This window comes from Ovis aries, chromosome 6 (assembly GCF_016772045.2).
Source record: "Ovis aries strain OAR_USU_Benz2616 breed Rambouillet chromosome 6, ARS-UI_Ramb_v3.0, whole genome shotgun sequence".
Classification (NCBI taxonomy): domain Eukaryota; kingdom Metazoa; phylum Chordata; class Mammalia; order Artiodactyla; family Bovidae; genus Ovis; species Ovis aries.
This window is the reverse complement of record NC_056059.1, coordinates 12,003,172-12,019,107: the sequence shown is the minus strand read 5'-3', so window position 1 is coordinate 12,019,107 and position 15,936 is coordinate 12,003,172. Positions and strand designations below refer to the sequence as shown.

The 15,936-nt window shown below is 39.9% G+C and overlaps 1 protein-coding gene across 1 annotated transcript in view; it reads right to left on the bottom strand.

The window, feature by feature from the left end:
* Window positions 1-1,192: 1,192 nt before the first annotated feature.
* The window catches only part of ARSJ (arylsulfatase family member J), a 75,882-nt gene continuing 61,138 nt past the window's right edge, over window positions 1,193-15,936 (bottom strand). The window contains exon 2 of the mRNA XM_004009597.5: window positions 1,193-4,145. Within this exon, the coding sequence (XP_004009646.1) occupies window positions 2,747-4,145 (1,399 nt within the window). The 3' untranslated portion in view covers window positions 1,193-2,746. The remainder of the gene's footprint in view (window positions 4,146-15,936) is intronic.

Sequence of the window (15,936 nt, the reverse complement as noted above, 5' to 3'; positions counted from 1 at the left end):
CATGGACAGAGGAGCTTGGCAGGCTACAGTCCATGGGGTCTCAAAGAGTCAGACATGACTTAGCGACATTAGAACAACAATATCACCTCATACATTTCTTTTTTTAAAATTGATTTTTATTGGAGTACAATTGTTTTACAAAGTTATGTTAGTTTCTGCTCTACAGCAGAGTGAATTAATTATACATACACATATATCTGTTCTTTTTTAGATCTTTTTCCCCATATAGGTCATTACAAAGTATTGAGCAGAGTTCCCTCTGCTCACTGTTCCTCATTGGTTATCTATTTTATACACAGCAGTGTGTATCTGTCAATCCCAATCTTCCAATTTACCCCTCCCCTCAGTCTTTCCCCCTTGGTAACCCTAAGTTTTTTTCCTACATCTGTGACTCTATTTCTGTTTTGTAATAAGTTCATCTGCACCACGCTTTGAGATTCCATTTGTAAGCAATATGATATTTGTCTTTCTCTGTCTAATGCACTTCACTCAGCATGACAATCTCTAGGTTTGTCCATGTTATTGCAAATGGCATTATTTCATTTTTTTATGGCTGAGTAAAATTCCATTGTTACCTCAAGAAACAAACAAAAAATTTGCTTACATTTCTTTAATCACAGTTGTAGTATCACACATCATGGTTCTAACTCTAGATTTTTCGAGTGTAAACACTTTGAGACTTACAGGCAGTATTAGGAGAAAGCACCTTAAAGACAACTCCAGGGCTGACAGGGACCACATCAACTTGTCCTCACTGATCACTCATGATACACTTCACTACAGATCAGGCTCCTTTAACCCACCTCATGATGCCTGCATGGGTGAGTTTCAAACCAGATGTTTAACTCCTTTAGGTGGGATCCATATTTTCACTTCTTTGTATCTTCCCACCATGTTCACCTGGTATGAGAGTAAGGTCATTATAAATCATATTTATTAACAAGAGAATATTCTTCTCCATGCAGTAGCCAGGTGTAAACACCGCCTATTTGCAAAATCCATTTTATGTTACTATGTTTGTTAGCAAATCATACTTTCGTCTGCCTATTTGTAAAGACTTTTGTTTGTTATCTTCCAGACCCAGGGATCAAGCCCAGGTCTCCCGTATTAGAGGCAGACGCGTTAACCTCTGAGCCACCAGGGAAGCCCCAATGTAATTCTATAGAGACATTAAATCAGAAAAGCCACACAATTTTCTGGTGCTAAAAAACATGTCATTTTAATAATTAAGATACATAAATAAAGTGTTTATGATAGAAACAATAAAGTTGTCTCTCAATTCTATACAAACACTGACTTTCCAAGCAATTTGTAAGGAATATATTCATCTTCTTACATTCACAATAATGGTTGAACAATGATGTTTATCACTTTTAAATTTTTATATTCTACAAATTCACACACTATTAATTTATAGTATTACAGTGCTTGATAATCTTGACAATATGAAATAAAATTCTTCTAATGGTATATAGAAAATAAAATAATTAAAATTCATTTGTATAACTTTTTATGAAAACAAAATAATTAATATTTTTTCTGTAAAAATAAATTATGTACTTTGTGTTGAAACATCATTCTATTAAAGTGTTTAGAAAATAGTTACATTCACGTTTTGGCAGTGTGCTGAAACATTCTTATTTGCCATCCCCTCATGCATGATAAAGTGAGGTGCAAGCTGTTCGCATGTGAGAAAAACAGCTTGTTTTCACAGGAAAGGAAATGACGTATGAAATAGAATTCATAAAAAACCCAAGTGACCTGTGATAGAAATACAAAAATTCACTAAGAAAAAAGCATTTTTCAAGGCCTTTGAGGTGATGCAACTTTTGACTAGACTTATCAAAGGTGGTTTTTAATCATGCTACCCCGTAACTTCCATTAAATTAGCATGTCCATCAGTTGCTGGTTAAAGTTCAATGTTATAATTTAAAACATAGTGTTTGGTCAACTGACGGAAGCATGGCAGTTGAACTGATCACTGACCACCTTTCATAAAGGAGCAACAGAAACAAACATCTCCATTCTGCTTTAAGCGTGGCTCCCAAGAGTAGCACCTTTATCACTGAGCAGAAGTTTTCCAACCGGCAGAAGTCTCTGGAGTGGCACAATATGAAAACTGTCTAATGCTGATGGCAGGGATCCTATTGAGCCAAATTTGCTGGTTCACCTAGAAACTGGTGGAAAACTTGGCACTGATTTAAATTTAACCAGAAAGGAAAAATACGACAAAGATCCAACAAAAGTCCAACGGGTCCAACAAAGATCTGTCTAGTCAAAGCTATGGTTTTTCCAGTAGTCATGTATGGATGAATGTGAGTTGGGACTATAAAGAAAGCTGAGTGCTGAAGAATGGATGCTTTTCGACTGTGGTGTTGGAGAAAACTCTCGAGAGTCCCTTGGACAGCAAAGAGATCCAACCAGTCCATCCTAAAGGAAATCAGTCCTGAATATTCACTGGAAGGCCTGACGCTGAAGCTGAAACTCCAATACTTTGGCCACCTGATGCAAAGAACTGACTCATTTGAAAAGACCCTGATGTTGGGCAAAATTGAAGGCAGGAGGAGAAGGGGACGACAGAGGATGAGATGGCATCACCGACTCAATGGACATGAGTTTGAGTAGGCACCAGGAGTTGGTGATGGACAGGGAAGCCTGGTGTGCTGCAGTCCATGGGATCACAAAGAGTCAGACACAACTAAGCGATTGAACTGAACTGAACTGAAGACAGGAAAAAAATGTGTACTTATCCACGAGAAATCCCTGAATGGCAGTTTGGAAACGAGCGCTCTTTCTTCTGTTTCTTCCTCGTCTTACCTTTCTTCTGCTTTTTCTCAGCCTTCTTTTTGCTTGGCTTCTGTTTCTTGCTTTCCTCTTTATACCATGGCCCCCAGACTCCTCCGTTGAGCCGAGGGTTACTTCTGGGGTCTTTGGGGGGGTACCTGACAGGCACTGCGGTTTTGTTGAACTGGGAGAGCCTCCGGAGGAGCTGCTTTACGATCCCGGGATACCTGTGGGAAAGGTCCACTCTCTCGTAGGGGTCGGCTGTAATGTTGAACAGCCACACGCTTTTGCCCGTTGACAAGGTAATCCGCTCATTGTGCCACCGGTTTGGCCCCAGGTTGCTGAAAGACTGAGGGGGCACCCAGTCGCTGTATCCTGGGTTCCCTGTGAGCAGTTTCCAGTGTTGCACCCTGATAGCAGACTGAATGGCAGTGTTCCAGATCCCGTAGCCTGCAGCCCAAGAGCCGTTTTTCGCCTTGGTATAAATGGGGTCAATGTTGTGCAAAATGTCCACACGGGGAGAACGAAGGCCTTCGCTTATGGTCTCCCAGACATCATAGCCATCCAGTTGAATGTTCTCATCAATCTGCCCTTCAGCCAGTGAAATCAGAGTGGGGTACCAGTCAGTGATGTGCACGAGCTCCTTACACACGGTGCCCTTGTTTTTCAGGAGTGGGCTGTGCACGAAGCCAACAGCCCGGATCCCCCCTTCCCAGTAGGTTCCTTTGCTACCTCTCAGGGGCCAGTTGCTTCCTCCTGCTGTGGGCTGACCCCCGTTATCTGAAGAGTATATGATAATGCTGTTGTTGTAGAAACCGTACATCTTTAGAGCCAGGGTCACATTATTAATTGCTTCGTCTAAGCAGGAGAGCATGGCAGCATACCTGCGTCTGTTTATGTTGACAATGGATCTGTAGTGTTCAAAATACCTGCCAGGGGCTTGCAGTGGGGAGTGCACAGCTTGGTAGGCAATGTATAAAAATATAGGCTTTCTGGGGTCATGGGAAGCTAAGATTTGCTGCACTCTCTGAGTGTACATCTGTGTGGAGTAGATGCCGTTGTCGTAGTCCCAGGCAGCATTGTCATTTTCGTACAAGTCATAGCCGCACATCCCAGGACTGTCACATTTGTAGTGTGTATAGTAATCGCCACTTCCCAAGAGGGAGCCGAAAAAGGTATCAAATCCTCTCTTGGTGGGCATACATTCTTTTCTATAAAAACCCAAGTGCCATTTTCCAACCATATGTGTTGAATACCCAACCTCCTTCAGCTTCTGAGGTAGGGTTGCATTGTCCAGAGGTAAGCAGTTGGGCTGGGTAGGTCTTATGATAGAATGTTGAAGTCCGGTGTGTATCTGATACCTAACAAAAGAGTAAAAAATGTGTCAGTGCAGGATAAAAGAGAGATTCCACAGAAAACAATGATTCTTCTATTAAATAATGTTTCTATGAAGATAAATGCTACCCCAAATAAAATATGATCAATTCAGCATTTCTCCTGTTGACCCAAAAGTCCTGCCATCATTAGCTACACATTTAACATCTGAAATGCATTTTCACTTCAAATCACTACTTTTGAAACTAGGATTCCATTGCTTATTTCAAAGTCTTTTTAAAGTTCTTATAACAAAAGTAATTTGAATAAACTTTAATCATTCAATTAATTATATGATGCACCAAACTAACATGATCAAGGAAAGAGTATAAGTTTCAGTGTTTGTAACCAAGCAGGATTCTGTGGATCCTACCATACAGTTGTGCTCATTTCACATGCTAGTAAGGCAATGCTCAAAATTTTTCAAACTAGGCTTCAGCAGTACATGAATGGAGAACTAGATGTACAAGGTGGATTTAGAAAAGGCAGAGGAACCAGAGATTAAATTGCCAACATCCTTTGGATCATAGAAAAAGCAAGAGAATTTCAGAAAAAAATCTGATTCATTGACTACACTAAAGCCTTTGATTGTGTGCATCAGAACAAACTGTAGAAAATTCTTAAAGAGATGAGAATACCAGACCCTCTTACCTGTCTCTTAAGAAACCTGTGTGCAGATCAAGAAGCAACAATTAGACACGAACATAGAACAATGGACTGGTTCAAAATTGGGAAAGTAGTATGACAAGGCTTGTCACCCTGCTTATGTAACGTATGTGCAGAGTGTGTCATGCAAAATGCTGGGCTGGATGAATTACAAGCTGGAATCAAGACTGCAGAGAGAAATATCAACAATCTCATATACAAATAATGCCATTCTAATGGCAGAAGGCAAAGAGGCACTGAGAACCTTTTGATGAGGATGAAAGCTGGCTTAAAACACAACATTCAATAATCTAAGATCATGGCATCTGGTCCCATCACTTCATGGCTAATAGATGGGGAAGCAATGGAAACAGTTACAGACTTTATTTTCTTGGGCTCCAAAATCACTGTGGACAGTGACTGCAGCCATGAAATTAAAACATGCTTGCTCCTTGAAAGGAAAGCTATGACAAATCCAGACAGCTTATTAGAAAGCAGAGACATCACTTTTCCAACAAAGGTCCATATAGTCAAAGCTATGGTTTTTCTAGTAGTCATGTATGAATGTGAGAGCTGGATCATCAAGAAGGCTGAGCGCCAAAGAACTGATGCTTTCCAACTGGTGCTGGGGAAGACTCTTGAGATTGCCTTGGACAGCAAAGAGATCAGACCAGTCAATCCTAAAGGAAATCAACCCTGAATATCACTGGAAAGACTGGTGCTGAAGCTGAAGCTTCAATACTTTGGCCACCTGCTGTGAAGAGGCCATTTGCTGGAAAAGGCCCTGATATGCTGTCAGACATGACTTAGTGACTCAAAAATAACAACAAGGATCCTATGGGGCCTTCTCAGGACAGACCACGCTCCCCCTCCCCACCACTCCCACACTTCCATGTCCTCTCCTGCTTCCCAAATTCCAAAGAATATATTTAATCAAAGAGGTGAGAAAATGCAGAAACAAAGGAAAACATTCAAGTATGAAAAAATAATAATAACTTAGCCATTAAACAAAGTCAAAGAACTTCAGTCTCTCCTCAGTGGCCATAAACAATATTCTGAGCTTTATCTTTTAGCTATTTTGTAGATTCTGAAATCCCCCACCAGGTGGAAGAAGTTAACTATATGCTGACCGCAAGCACAAAGAACCCAGACCAGTTGGAATCAGAAGGTTGAAGATGTTGATTCCTGATTACATCACCTAAACCAATCAGAAGAATATTCATCTTGGAATTTGAGTCTTTTGAGCATTCGTTGCCTGGACTCCTTGCTTGGGGCCCTGCAATAAACACTTTTTCCTTCACCACAACCCAGTATCAGTAGATTGGCTTTACTGAACCCAGGTGAGGGGACTTAAGTTTGGTCTGGTAATATGCTGTTGTTGTTACTGTTGTTTTTGGTCTAAAGACCTCACTGATGCTGCTGCTGCTGCTGCTGCTAAGTCGCTTCAGTCGTGTCCAACTCTGTGTGACCCCACAGACGGCAGCCCACCAGGCTTCCCTGTCCCTGGGATTCTCCAGGCAAGAACATTGGAGTGGGTTGCCATTTCCTTCTCCAATGCATGAAAGTGAAAAGTGAAAGTGAAGTCGCTCAGTCGTGTCTGACTCTTAGCAACCCCATCGACTGCAGCCTACCAGGCTCCTCCATCCCTGGGATTTTCCAGGCAAGAGTACTGGAGTGGGGTGCCACTGCCTTCTCCGAAAGACCTCACATTAGCTCCTAAATCATTTTTCTGAATAATTTATTTCAAGCTGATCTGAAAGTACTAAAAATACATATAAAAATTATATAAAAATCTCCTGTTTGATTGTCAAAACCTGTTAAATCTCTGTAGGGAGAAACAGAAAATCTCTGAATCACAATATATTGTTGTTGAAAAGCCATTTTAGAAAGTGTTTTAGCTAGTGCTAAGGAAAGATTACATTTTTCTAAGAACAGTAGGAAATGAATCCTTTCATATGTTTCCCACTGTCTCTTTTTAAGAAAATCACATTCACTTACAATTTAGTATAAGAAATTGAGGTAAACTTTCTATACATTAAAATTAAATATATGCTGATTTCTGGCATTGTTCTCTTCCCAAGGGTATTTGCCAAGAGCTTTTATCTGCCCTCCCCCCCAGAGAATGGTTATTATCACATAAGTATATGAATTTTCAACTGGGTCAAGATATGCCCACTAGTTCATGCCATCTTAAAAATGATTAATTCTATAGTTTTATTATATAAGTTCAAAACAATTTTTGAATAGGAAATATAGGCATTCTGAGAAAATGAAGTTTGCAAAAAGGGTTAGTGTAAAAATCAAAATATTCCTGGAATCAAATTACAAAGAGTTATATTGAGATAAAAAATAATTAAATCAATTGAATAAAATCCAACATGTTATGTATGCCTTGGATTGACTAGTTTATTTTTAAATGTTCAAATGATAGTATAATGCAACTGTGAGTTCTTTCAAAGTGTCAATTGCAGTAACAGGCTGAAGGTTTATAGAAGCTGTAGTAATGTCCAGGCAGTATTCATATAGGCCCCATCTACTCTGCTTATCATTTAGCTGTTGAAGTTCACAATGAATAAAGAACTCCAAAGAAACAAGGTTTTAAGAAATATAATTTAGTCATAAATTCATAAAAAGTATTATTGCTCACGAGTTTCTGATCCAGTTCAAGGTCTCAAACATTAACGTCTAAAACCACTAATTTTCGTATAAGCACAAGACAAATTGATAACACCTATCTATGTAAACATTGAGGATATTTAAAAAGGAGAAATCTGTATATTGTGAGACTGTGGGGAAGGATTTGTGGACATGGGTTATTAATTGTCTTATGTAGAAATGCAGTTGGCCAGAGTATCTATTAAATTCATTGAACAGCTAACCAACCGAAGTCTTTCTAATTAAAACTGGGCACTTTTGCACATAGTACTAAGGGCAAAGAGAATTGAGGCTTTTGAAAAGTGTAAAATACAGAAACTGTTCAGTGTTGGCAGACACAGAAGAGAGTACAGAACAATTAATCAACTGTGTGGTCTCTGTCTTCTCCAGCACAGAATGTTTTTCATATTGGAAAATTTAGAATCAACAATATAAAGGCTTGACAGCAGCTCCTAACAGAAGAGAGCTTTCAGGGAAGCTCCTGCTTAAATGAGTTCAAGACTCTGGAACCAAATAATGTTTGCTGCAGCATTAGAGGCAGAGGTTAAGGGTACGTTTTGTTTTGGGAGTCAGAGAAATCAGGGTTTGAATTTGTTTGACTGCTTATTAGCTGTGTGACTTTGAGCAGTACGTAACCCCCTGATCCTCCATTTCTTCATCTGTAAAAGAGGGATAATAATATATACTGGATTGCTGCAGCTCTGAAAGAGGGCACAGATTCTGACGGGGACAGTGCATTCAATAATTGATAGGCTTTACTATTGTTATCCCAGAGTTCTGAGTCATGTTACTAACATATGTCTTGCAAGTTTTATAACTGACAGACCTTTCGTATGCTTTCTGTGTTTAGTCCTCATTACAACAGTGAGAAGTAGGATTATTTACATTCATTTTATAGGTGGGAGAATAGAGATACAGAGATATCCCCCCACCTCCTCCAACCTGCTTTACCAGGCTGTGATATGGGCTCCTGAACAACACAGGGTAAACTGGATACTTTTCCTGTCTCCTCAAGAGTTAAGTCCAGCACTTCTTAAAAAATCAAGGAGCAGAGGAAAGATACTGTCAGTCTTGAGAAGTTAATCTAACTTTCTAATTAAAGATAGGAAGAATTTATAAACCAAATAATGAGGCTTATGCTGATTCTAGAAAAATTTGAGAACGTACTTTTAAGTAGATAATTTTTGAGCATTCTTCTTTTAAAGAATATTAGATAGGATCAAAAAGAAAAGTCCTGCAAAGTTAGCTTCATTTTCTTTCTAAAAAGGAGGAGAATTAAGAAAATAGCTTAGGAAAATGATTTTGTTGTTGTTAAGTCGCTAAGTTTTGTCTGACTCTTTTGCAACCCCCTAGACTGAAGCCCACCAGGCTCCTCTGTCCATGGGATTTCCCAGGCAAGAATACTGGAGTGGGTTTCCCTTTCCTTCTACAGGGGACCTTCCCGACCTAAGATCAAACCTGCATCTCCTGCTTGGCAGGTGAATTCTTTACCACTGAGCCACCTGGGAAGCCCCAGGAAAATGATAAGCATTTGAAAAATCTGCCTTTGATTTTTTCTTTATAAAATAATGAAAAATCAACTGGATGACAGCCCTGCATGTACACAATAAGAATGATCTTATTCTTTCATATCAGTTAATTGCAAAGAGAAAATTTTCATTAACATGATCTTCTCTGGTTTCCAGAACTGTATGGGACAGGCAAGGGGGATCCATTTATTAATTCCATCTAACAACAACAACAACAATAAAAGAACACTGAAACTCAGAGTAATTTAGAGGCTTTCCTAAGTTTTATAGCTGTAAGTTTTGACTTATACACTAGAATCCAGACTTTGGGCTTTGGAAACTTTCTAGTGTATACTTACAGCTATAGTTAGACCCACGTAAAGTACCTCAGATATGCAGATGACACCACCCTTACGGCAGAAAGTGAAGAGGAACTAAAAAGCCTCTTGATGAAAGTGAAAGTGGAGAGTGAAAAAGCTGGCTTAAAGCTGAACATTCAGAAAACGAAGATCATGGCATCTGGTCCCATCACTTCATGGCAAATATATGGGGAAACAGTGGAAAAAGTGTCAGACCTTATTTTTTGGTGCTCTAAAATCACTGCAGATGGTGACTGCAACCATGAAATTAAAAGATGCTTACTCCTTGGAAGGAAAGTTATGACCAACCTAGATAGCATATTCAAAAGCAGAGACATTACTTTGCCAACTAAGGTCCATCTAGTCAAGGCTATGGTTTTTCCTGTGGTCATGTATGGATGTGAGAGTTGGACTGTGAAGAAAGCTGAGTGCCGAAGAATTGATGCTTTTGAACTGTGGTGTTGGAGAAGACTCTTGAGAGTCCCTTGGACTGCAAGGAGATCCAACCAGTCCATTCTGAAGGAGATCAACCCTGGGATTTCTTTTGGAGGGAATGATGCTAAAGCTGAAGCTCCAGTACTTTGGCCCCCTCATGCGAAGAGTTGACTCATTGGAAAAATCTCTGATGCTGGGAGGGATTGGGAGGAGGAGGAGAAGGGGACGACAGAGGATGAGATGGCTAGATGGCATCGCCGACTCAATGGACGTGAGTCTGAGTGAACTCCGGGAGTTGGTGATGGACAGGGAGGCCTGGTGTGCTGCGATTCATGGGGTCGCAAACAGTGGGACACAACTGAGCGACTGAACTGAACCGAACTGAAAGTTTGGATTAATTTATCTGCATTAATCTTCAGTATTTATCCATTTCCTTAGTTAAGCAATATTATTGAATGTATGATGTGTGCCAAGAATTAAGTTTTTGTTTTGTTTTGTTTCTCCCCCTACTCCCAGAGCCATTGAGTCGGTTGTAAGTAACGATCGTATCAACAATGAAGATATGAGTTCTCTGAACCCTGGGATTGGGTGGAGTCAGCACTATCAGTCATGGAGAACAGCACTGAATGTTAACGACTTTTCTTTTTTCAGGAAGGAGATGGTTGGGATCTAGGGAAGTTCTTGATAAGAGTTTTCGGCTTGTCAGTGACACTGACTTAGCAACAACCAACTGGAAGGCCAATCAGATAATTCTTAAAAAAAAAATTACAAAATAGCACATTGATTAACATTAACTAGTGAAGTGAAAGTGAAGTCGCTCAGTCATGTTCAACTCTTTGAGACCCCATGGACACTAGGCTCCTCCGTCCATGGGATTTTCTAGGCAAGAGTACTGGAGAGGGTTGCCGTTTCCTTCTCCAGGGAACTTCCCAACCCAGGGATCGAACCCAGGTCTCCCATATTGTAGACAGACGCTTTCCGTCGTCTGAGCCACCACTTGATCTTAGCCAAAAAGCCAAGAAGCTGGTTGAGAATTCCCAGTCTGGAAGGTAGTTTCTGAAACAGCACAACTGGGGCCTTCCTTTGGCTTCAGCTCATAGATTATTATTATCTACGATTTGAATAAAGAAATAGAAGACATGTTTATCATCTAGGAGGAATAGTTAAAAGTGGATAATGAAAACTCGAAGAAATCTAAGTGACCTGAATTGTTGTTGAAACAAATACAATGAAATATACATAGGAAATTAAGGACGAACCTAAAGACTGAAAGGGAATATATGAAAAAAATGTAGAATACTAAATTAAGGGCGTCTGAATGGGCCTACTCTGGGACAATGCAAGCATCAAAATAAACAGTGATAGTAGTAAATTATACCCACTGAATAGAACAGGAAACCTTGAATTCATACTAACATGAATAAGTAAATAGGAAAAGTTTGATATGTAATGTGATATAAAAGTACCTCCCCACAAAACACTTATTAACTGTATATACGGAAAAGAGTAACCACACAGTGGAGGTGCTCAATTAACACATTAATCAAATGATCAAAATTAACATCATCAGTAATTGGGATAAACCAACATCATGCGCTACCAGATAAAATGCAATAAGAACATAGGATTGATTCTACAGTGTTCTACTCGAAAGTACATAATCTGAATCCAATCCTCAGTAAACATCAGGTAAAACCAAACTGAGGGACATTCTACAAAACAAGTATCAAGATTATATAAGGCCAACAAGGACTAAGAAACTTCCAGTTCGAAAGAGACAGAGGAGTCATGATGAATAAATGAAACATGTGATTCTGAGCTGGAATGGTTACAATAAGAGCGTGAGGAGAACCGGCAAAACCTAAATGCAGGCTGAAAACTAAATGTGAACAATAGTGTTTTCATGTTCTCGACTGCTGTGTTTTGGATAATGTGGGTAACTATCTTTGTAGGACATACATAAAAAAGTACTGGATAATGATGGGGCATCAGGTCGGCAATTAACTCTCAAATGGGTCAGGAAAAAAAAGTGAAATGTTGTGCTCTACTTGAAGATGTTCTGTAAGTACAAGACGGTTTCAAAATTTTTAAAAAGAAAATCTAAACAAAAGGCATTACATATTAATTAAAAAAAATCAATTGCCCACGTTAGTTACATACGACCATGTAAATAACTGGGGAAAGTTGAATCTATCAGACTATGAATTTACTAGAAAGCAAAAACGAAAAATAAGAGCTCAAGTATATACACTGTACTATTTTATTAATTATAATAATTATAGAAATGTATACAAAATAGAAATTAAATGAGATGAGGTAAAAAATAAATATAAATAGAATTTCTGGCATTTCTTCTTGCCTTCTAATGAATTATCCTGCATTGCTCTAGGGGATCAGGACTACATTTGCAGATCACTGGTTTAGAAAGGAGATTGTAGACAGATGAAAAGCAAAAACACAGAATTTTTTTTTTTAAGGCTAGTAAAGTAGTTTGGGTCAAAGACGATGGTAGCTTGGACTACCATCTAGTGGCAGTAAAATGGAAAATGGAAGTGGACAGATCAAATGCATGCTTTGGACTTAGAACTTTTAGGGCTAAATCAGTGAGGCAAGGATGATGGAAGGACAAAGGAAGAAAAACCAAGAATGACTTCTGGATTTGTGGCTTTCAGAACTTGGTGAATGGTAGATGGACCATGTGGTCTCTGTTTCTAAAGTATATAACTGGGACTAATGGGTAACAGTTGGAGAAGGAAATGGCAACCCACACCAGTATTCTTGCCTGGAGAATCCCAGGGACAGAGGAGCCTGGTGGGAGGCCGTCTATGGAGTCACACAGAGTCGGACACGACTGAAGCGACTTAGCAGCAGCAGCAGCAATGGGTAACAGTGCAAGGAGGCAGGTTTCAACTCAAAGCAGGAAAAAAAAAAAAAAAGTTATAGGAAAGAAAAGAAACACCAAAAAAATCTACCAAAGATACTATAAGAGGCACACCTGAACTGGAAAAGAAGTACTAAATGACACTTAAGGTTCCTTCTAGAAAAATCCATGGGTCAAGGACTACAGCTTAGTGTTTCCATAAAGAATTCCATATAAGCTCAAAGCAGCTTTACAAAACCAAGTTTATATTATGTACAGACAGCTGACAAAGAAGTTTCCACAATGTATCAATGTATATTTAACTTCTTTTGAACAATATAGTTAGATTAAAAGATAGGTTTTTCACACAATGTGTTCTGAATACACACTGTAATCATATTTGCGAAAATTAATTTTGAAATTTAGTGGGCTTTTTTTGTCTCCATCTGGCTACCATGTGAAGAAAATTTCATATGAACAATAGTAAAACTACAGTTGATGCCAAATCTCCTTAAATCTACAACCACCATTCTCACTTGCCGCCAACTTAAAAGAAAAGAGCTAAGTGGACCTTTCAGCATGGCATTAGAACACATGAAGAGTTTTGTAATTTTTTAAGATGTTAATTTATATTATTGAGTGCTGGCAGTGGCAGTAATTTTTGAATTCTCTTTTTTAAAAAATGTCTAATTTAAAAATAATAATAATTCAATATTATTATTTTAATCCAGTTACACATTTAATTTAACCTTATAAATACAACGATGAAAGAAATGAATCCTAATAGTTTCACGCAGATTCTAAAGTCCAGGATGGTATAGGGTACAAAAGCAGCCAACAGTGCAGTAAGAAATTGAAGGGAAGGAAACAAGTACAAATGATCCCAGTTTACGAATCAAATGTCACACAGATATGTATATTAGAAACATGCAACTTATTTTCCATATTCTGAAAGGTGTTCCTTTATTACTTCCTTCCAAGTGGCATCTTTTTTTTTTTTGTCTCAAAGTGTATAACTATTTATAGGCGTTAATTTCATTGTTTAGGTGGAGGGTGAGGGTGGGGGAGGGGTGTCACACCAAGTCTGTGCCTTGCCTTTCATCTCACGAACAAACATCCACTCGGTTTATGAGATGAAAACGCGGCACAGTTCAGATGAATTACTTATTTACCACTCTTCTACCCACCATGAGTCAGACACTGCTAGTTTTGGAGATGACCAAGTTAAATATCAATAACCTCAGATATGCAGATGACACCACCCTTATGGCAGAAAGTGAAGAGGAACTAAAAAGCCTCTTGATGAAAGTGAAAGAGGAGAGTGAAAAAGTTGGTTTAAAGCTCAACATTCAGAAAACGAAGATCATGGCATCTGGTCCCATCACTTCATGGGAAATAGATGGGGAAACAGGGGAAAAAGTGTCAGACTTTATTTTTTGGGCTCCAAAATCACTGCAGATGGTGATTGCAGCCATGAAATTAAAAGCTTACTCCTTGGAAGAAAAGTTATGACCACCCTAGACAGCATATTCAAAAGCAGAGACATTACTTTGCCGACTAAGGTCCGTCTAGTCAAGGCTATGGTTTTTCCAGTAGTCATGTATGGATGTGAGAGTTGGACTGTGAAGAAAGCTGAGCACCGAAGAGTTGATGCTTTTGAACTGTGGTGTTGGAGAAGACTCTTGAGAGTCCCTTGGACTGCAAGGAGATCCAACCAGTCCATTCTGATGGAGATCAGTCCTGGGATTTCTTTGGAAGGAATGGTGCTAAAGCTGAAACTCCAGTACTTTGGCCACCTCATGTGAAGAGTTGACTCATTGGAAAAGACTCTGATGCTGGGAGGGATTGGGGGCAGGAGGAGAAGGGGATTGGGGGCAGGAGGAGAAGGGGACGACAGAGGATGAGATGGCTGGATGGCATCACTGACTTGATGGATGTGAGTCTCTGTGAACTCCGGGAGTTGGTGATGGACAGGGAGGCCTGGCATGCTGCGATTCATGGGGTCGCAAAGAGTCGGACATGGCTGAGCGACTGAACTGAACTGAAGTTGAAGAAGATGGGTCCTGCTCTCAAGGAACTCAGTCTACCTAAGATACAGATAACAATGATCACGACTGGAGTAAAAGCTACAACACAAAGACAGCCACAGCATTCCCTGGGTACTCACAGCAGGGTCAGGGAATGCTCCTAGGAGGGACCATGTTAGATCTGAGTGTAATCATAGGAGTATCTGGGTGAATTTGGGAAAAGGACAGATATTTAAAATGCAACAACATGGACAAAAGCAGTTTCACAAAGGAACATGACTCTGAGATGATTCTTGAGGGTGGAGGAGCCATCCAGGTAAAGGGCTGAAAGGAAGGCAAAGAGAGAGTTTCAGCAGGAGAAGTATGACGTTCAGATACAAAAAGGGAGAGAGAGTTTGGCCCTCTGAGTACACAGATTCAGACAAATTGGCAGAGATGAGAGCATATAGACAAGTAGGTTCCGAAATCCAGAGAGTGGTTCTACAGCCTCCAGCTCTGCTAAGGCTTTTGTACTTAATGGAGTGCTCACGGGAATCCAGAGAAATGTTTCTGAGAAGAGAATAACATGAGTTTTGCATTATAAAAAGCACTCTGGTTGTAGTGTGAAGAATGCATTGGGATGGAACAGGATTTAAGCAAGGGGATTTGTGCTAATCTAAGAGATAAATGTTGATAGTCAGAACGAAGATGGGTAACAGAAAGAATGAGAGAAGATTAGAGATTATAAAGAGGGACTTTTAATAGGGTTACAGGCCATATGTGAGAAGCATGGGAGAGAGAAATGTTGAGAATGAGTCCAGGACGTCTGGTCAGGGTGGCGGAGGGAAAAGAAGCTTCTTGCACTAAGAAATCCTGGAAGAGGAGCAAGAATGAGTGGGAAGACGGTGAATCCAGCTCTGCATCACGTTGGAGCCACGTGTAAGATACCCTCTGGGAGTTTACAGGATGAAACAACAAAGATTTGAGACTCATTAGCATATAGGTCAGAGAAGGCAATGGCACCCCACTCCAGTACTCTTGCCTGGAAAATCCCATGGATGGAGGAGCCTGGTGGGCTGCAGGCCATGGGGTCGCTAGGAGTGGGACATGACTGAGCAACTTCACTTTCACTTTTCACTTTCATGCATTGAAGGAAATGGCAACCCACTCCAGTGTTCTTGCCTGGAGAAGCCCAGGGACGGGGGAGCCTGGTGGGCTGCCATCTCTGGGGTTGCACAGAGTTGGACACGACTGAAGCAACTTAGCAGCAGCAGCAGCAGCGTATAGGTCATATGTGAATTCGCCACAGC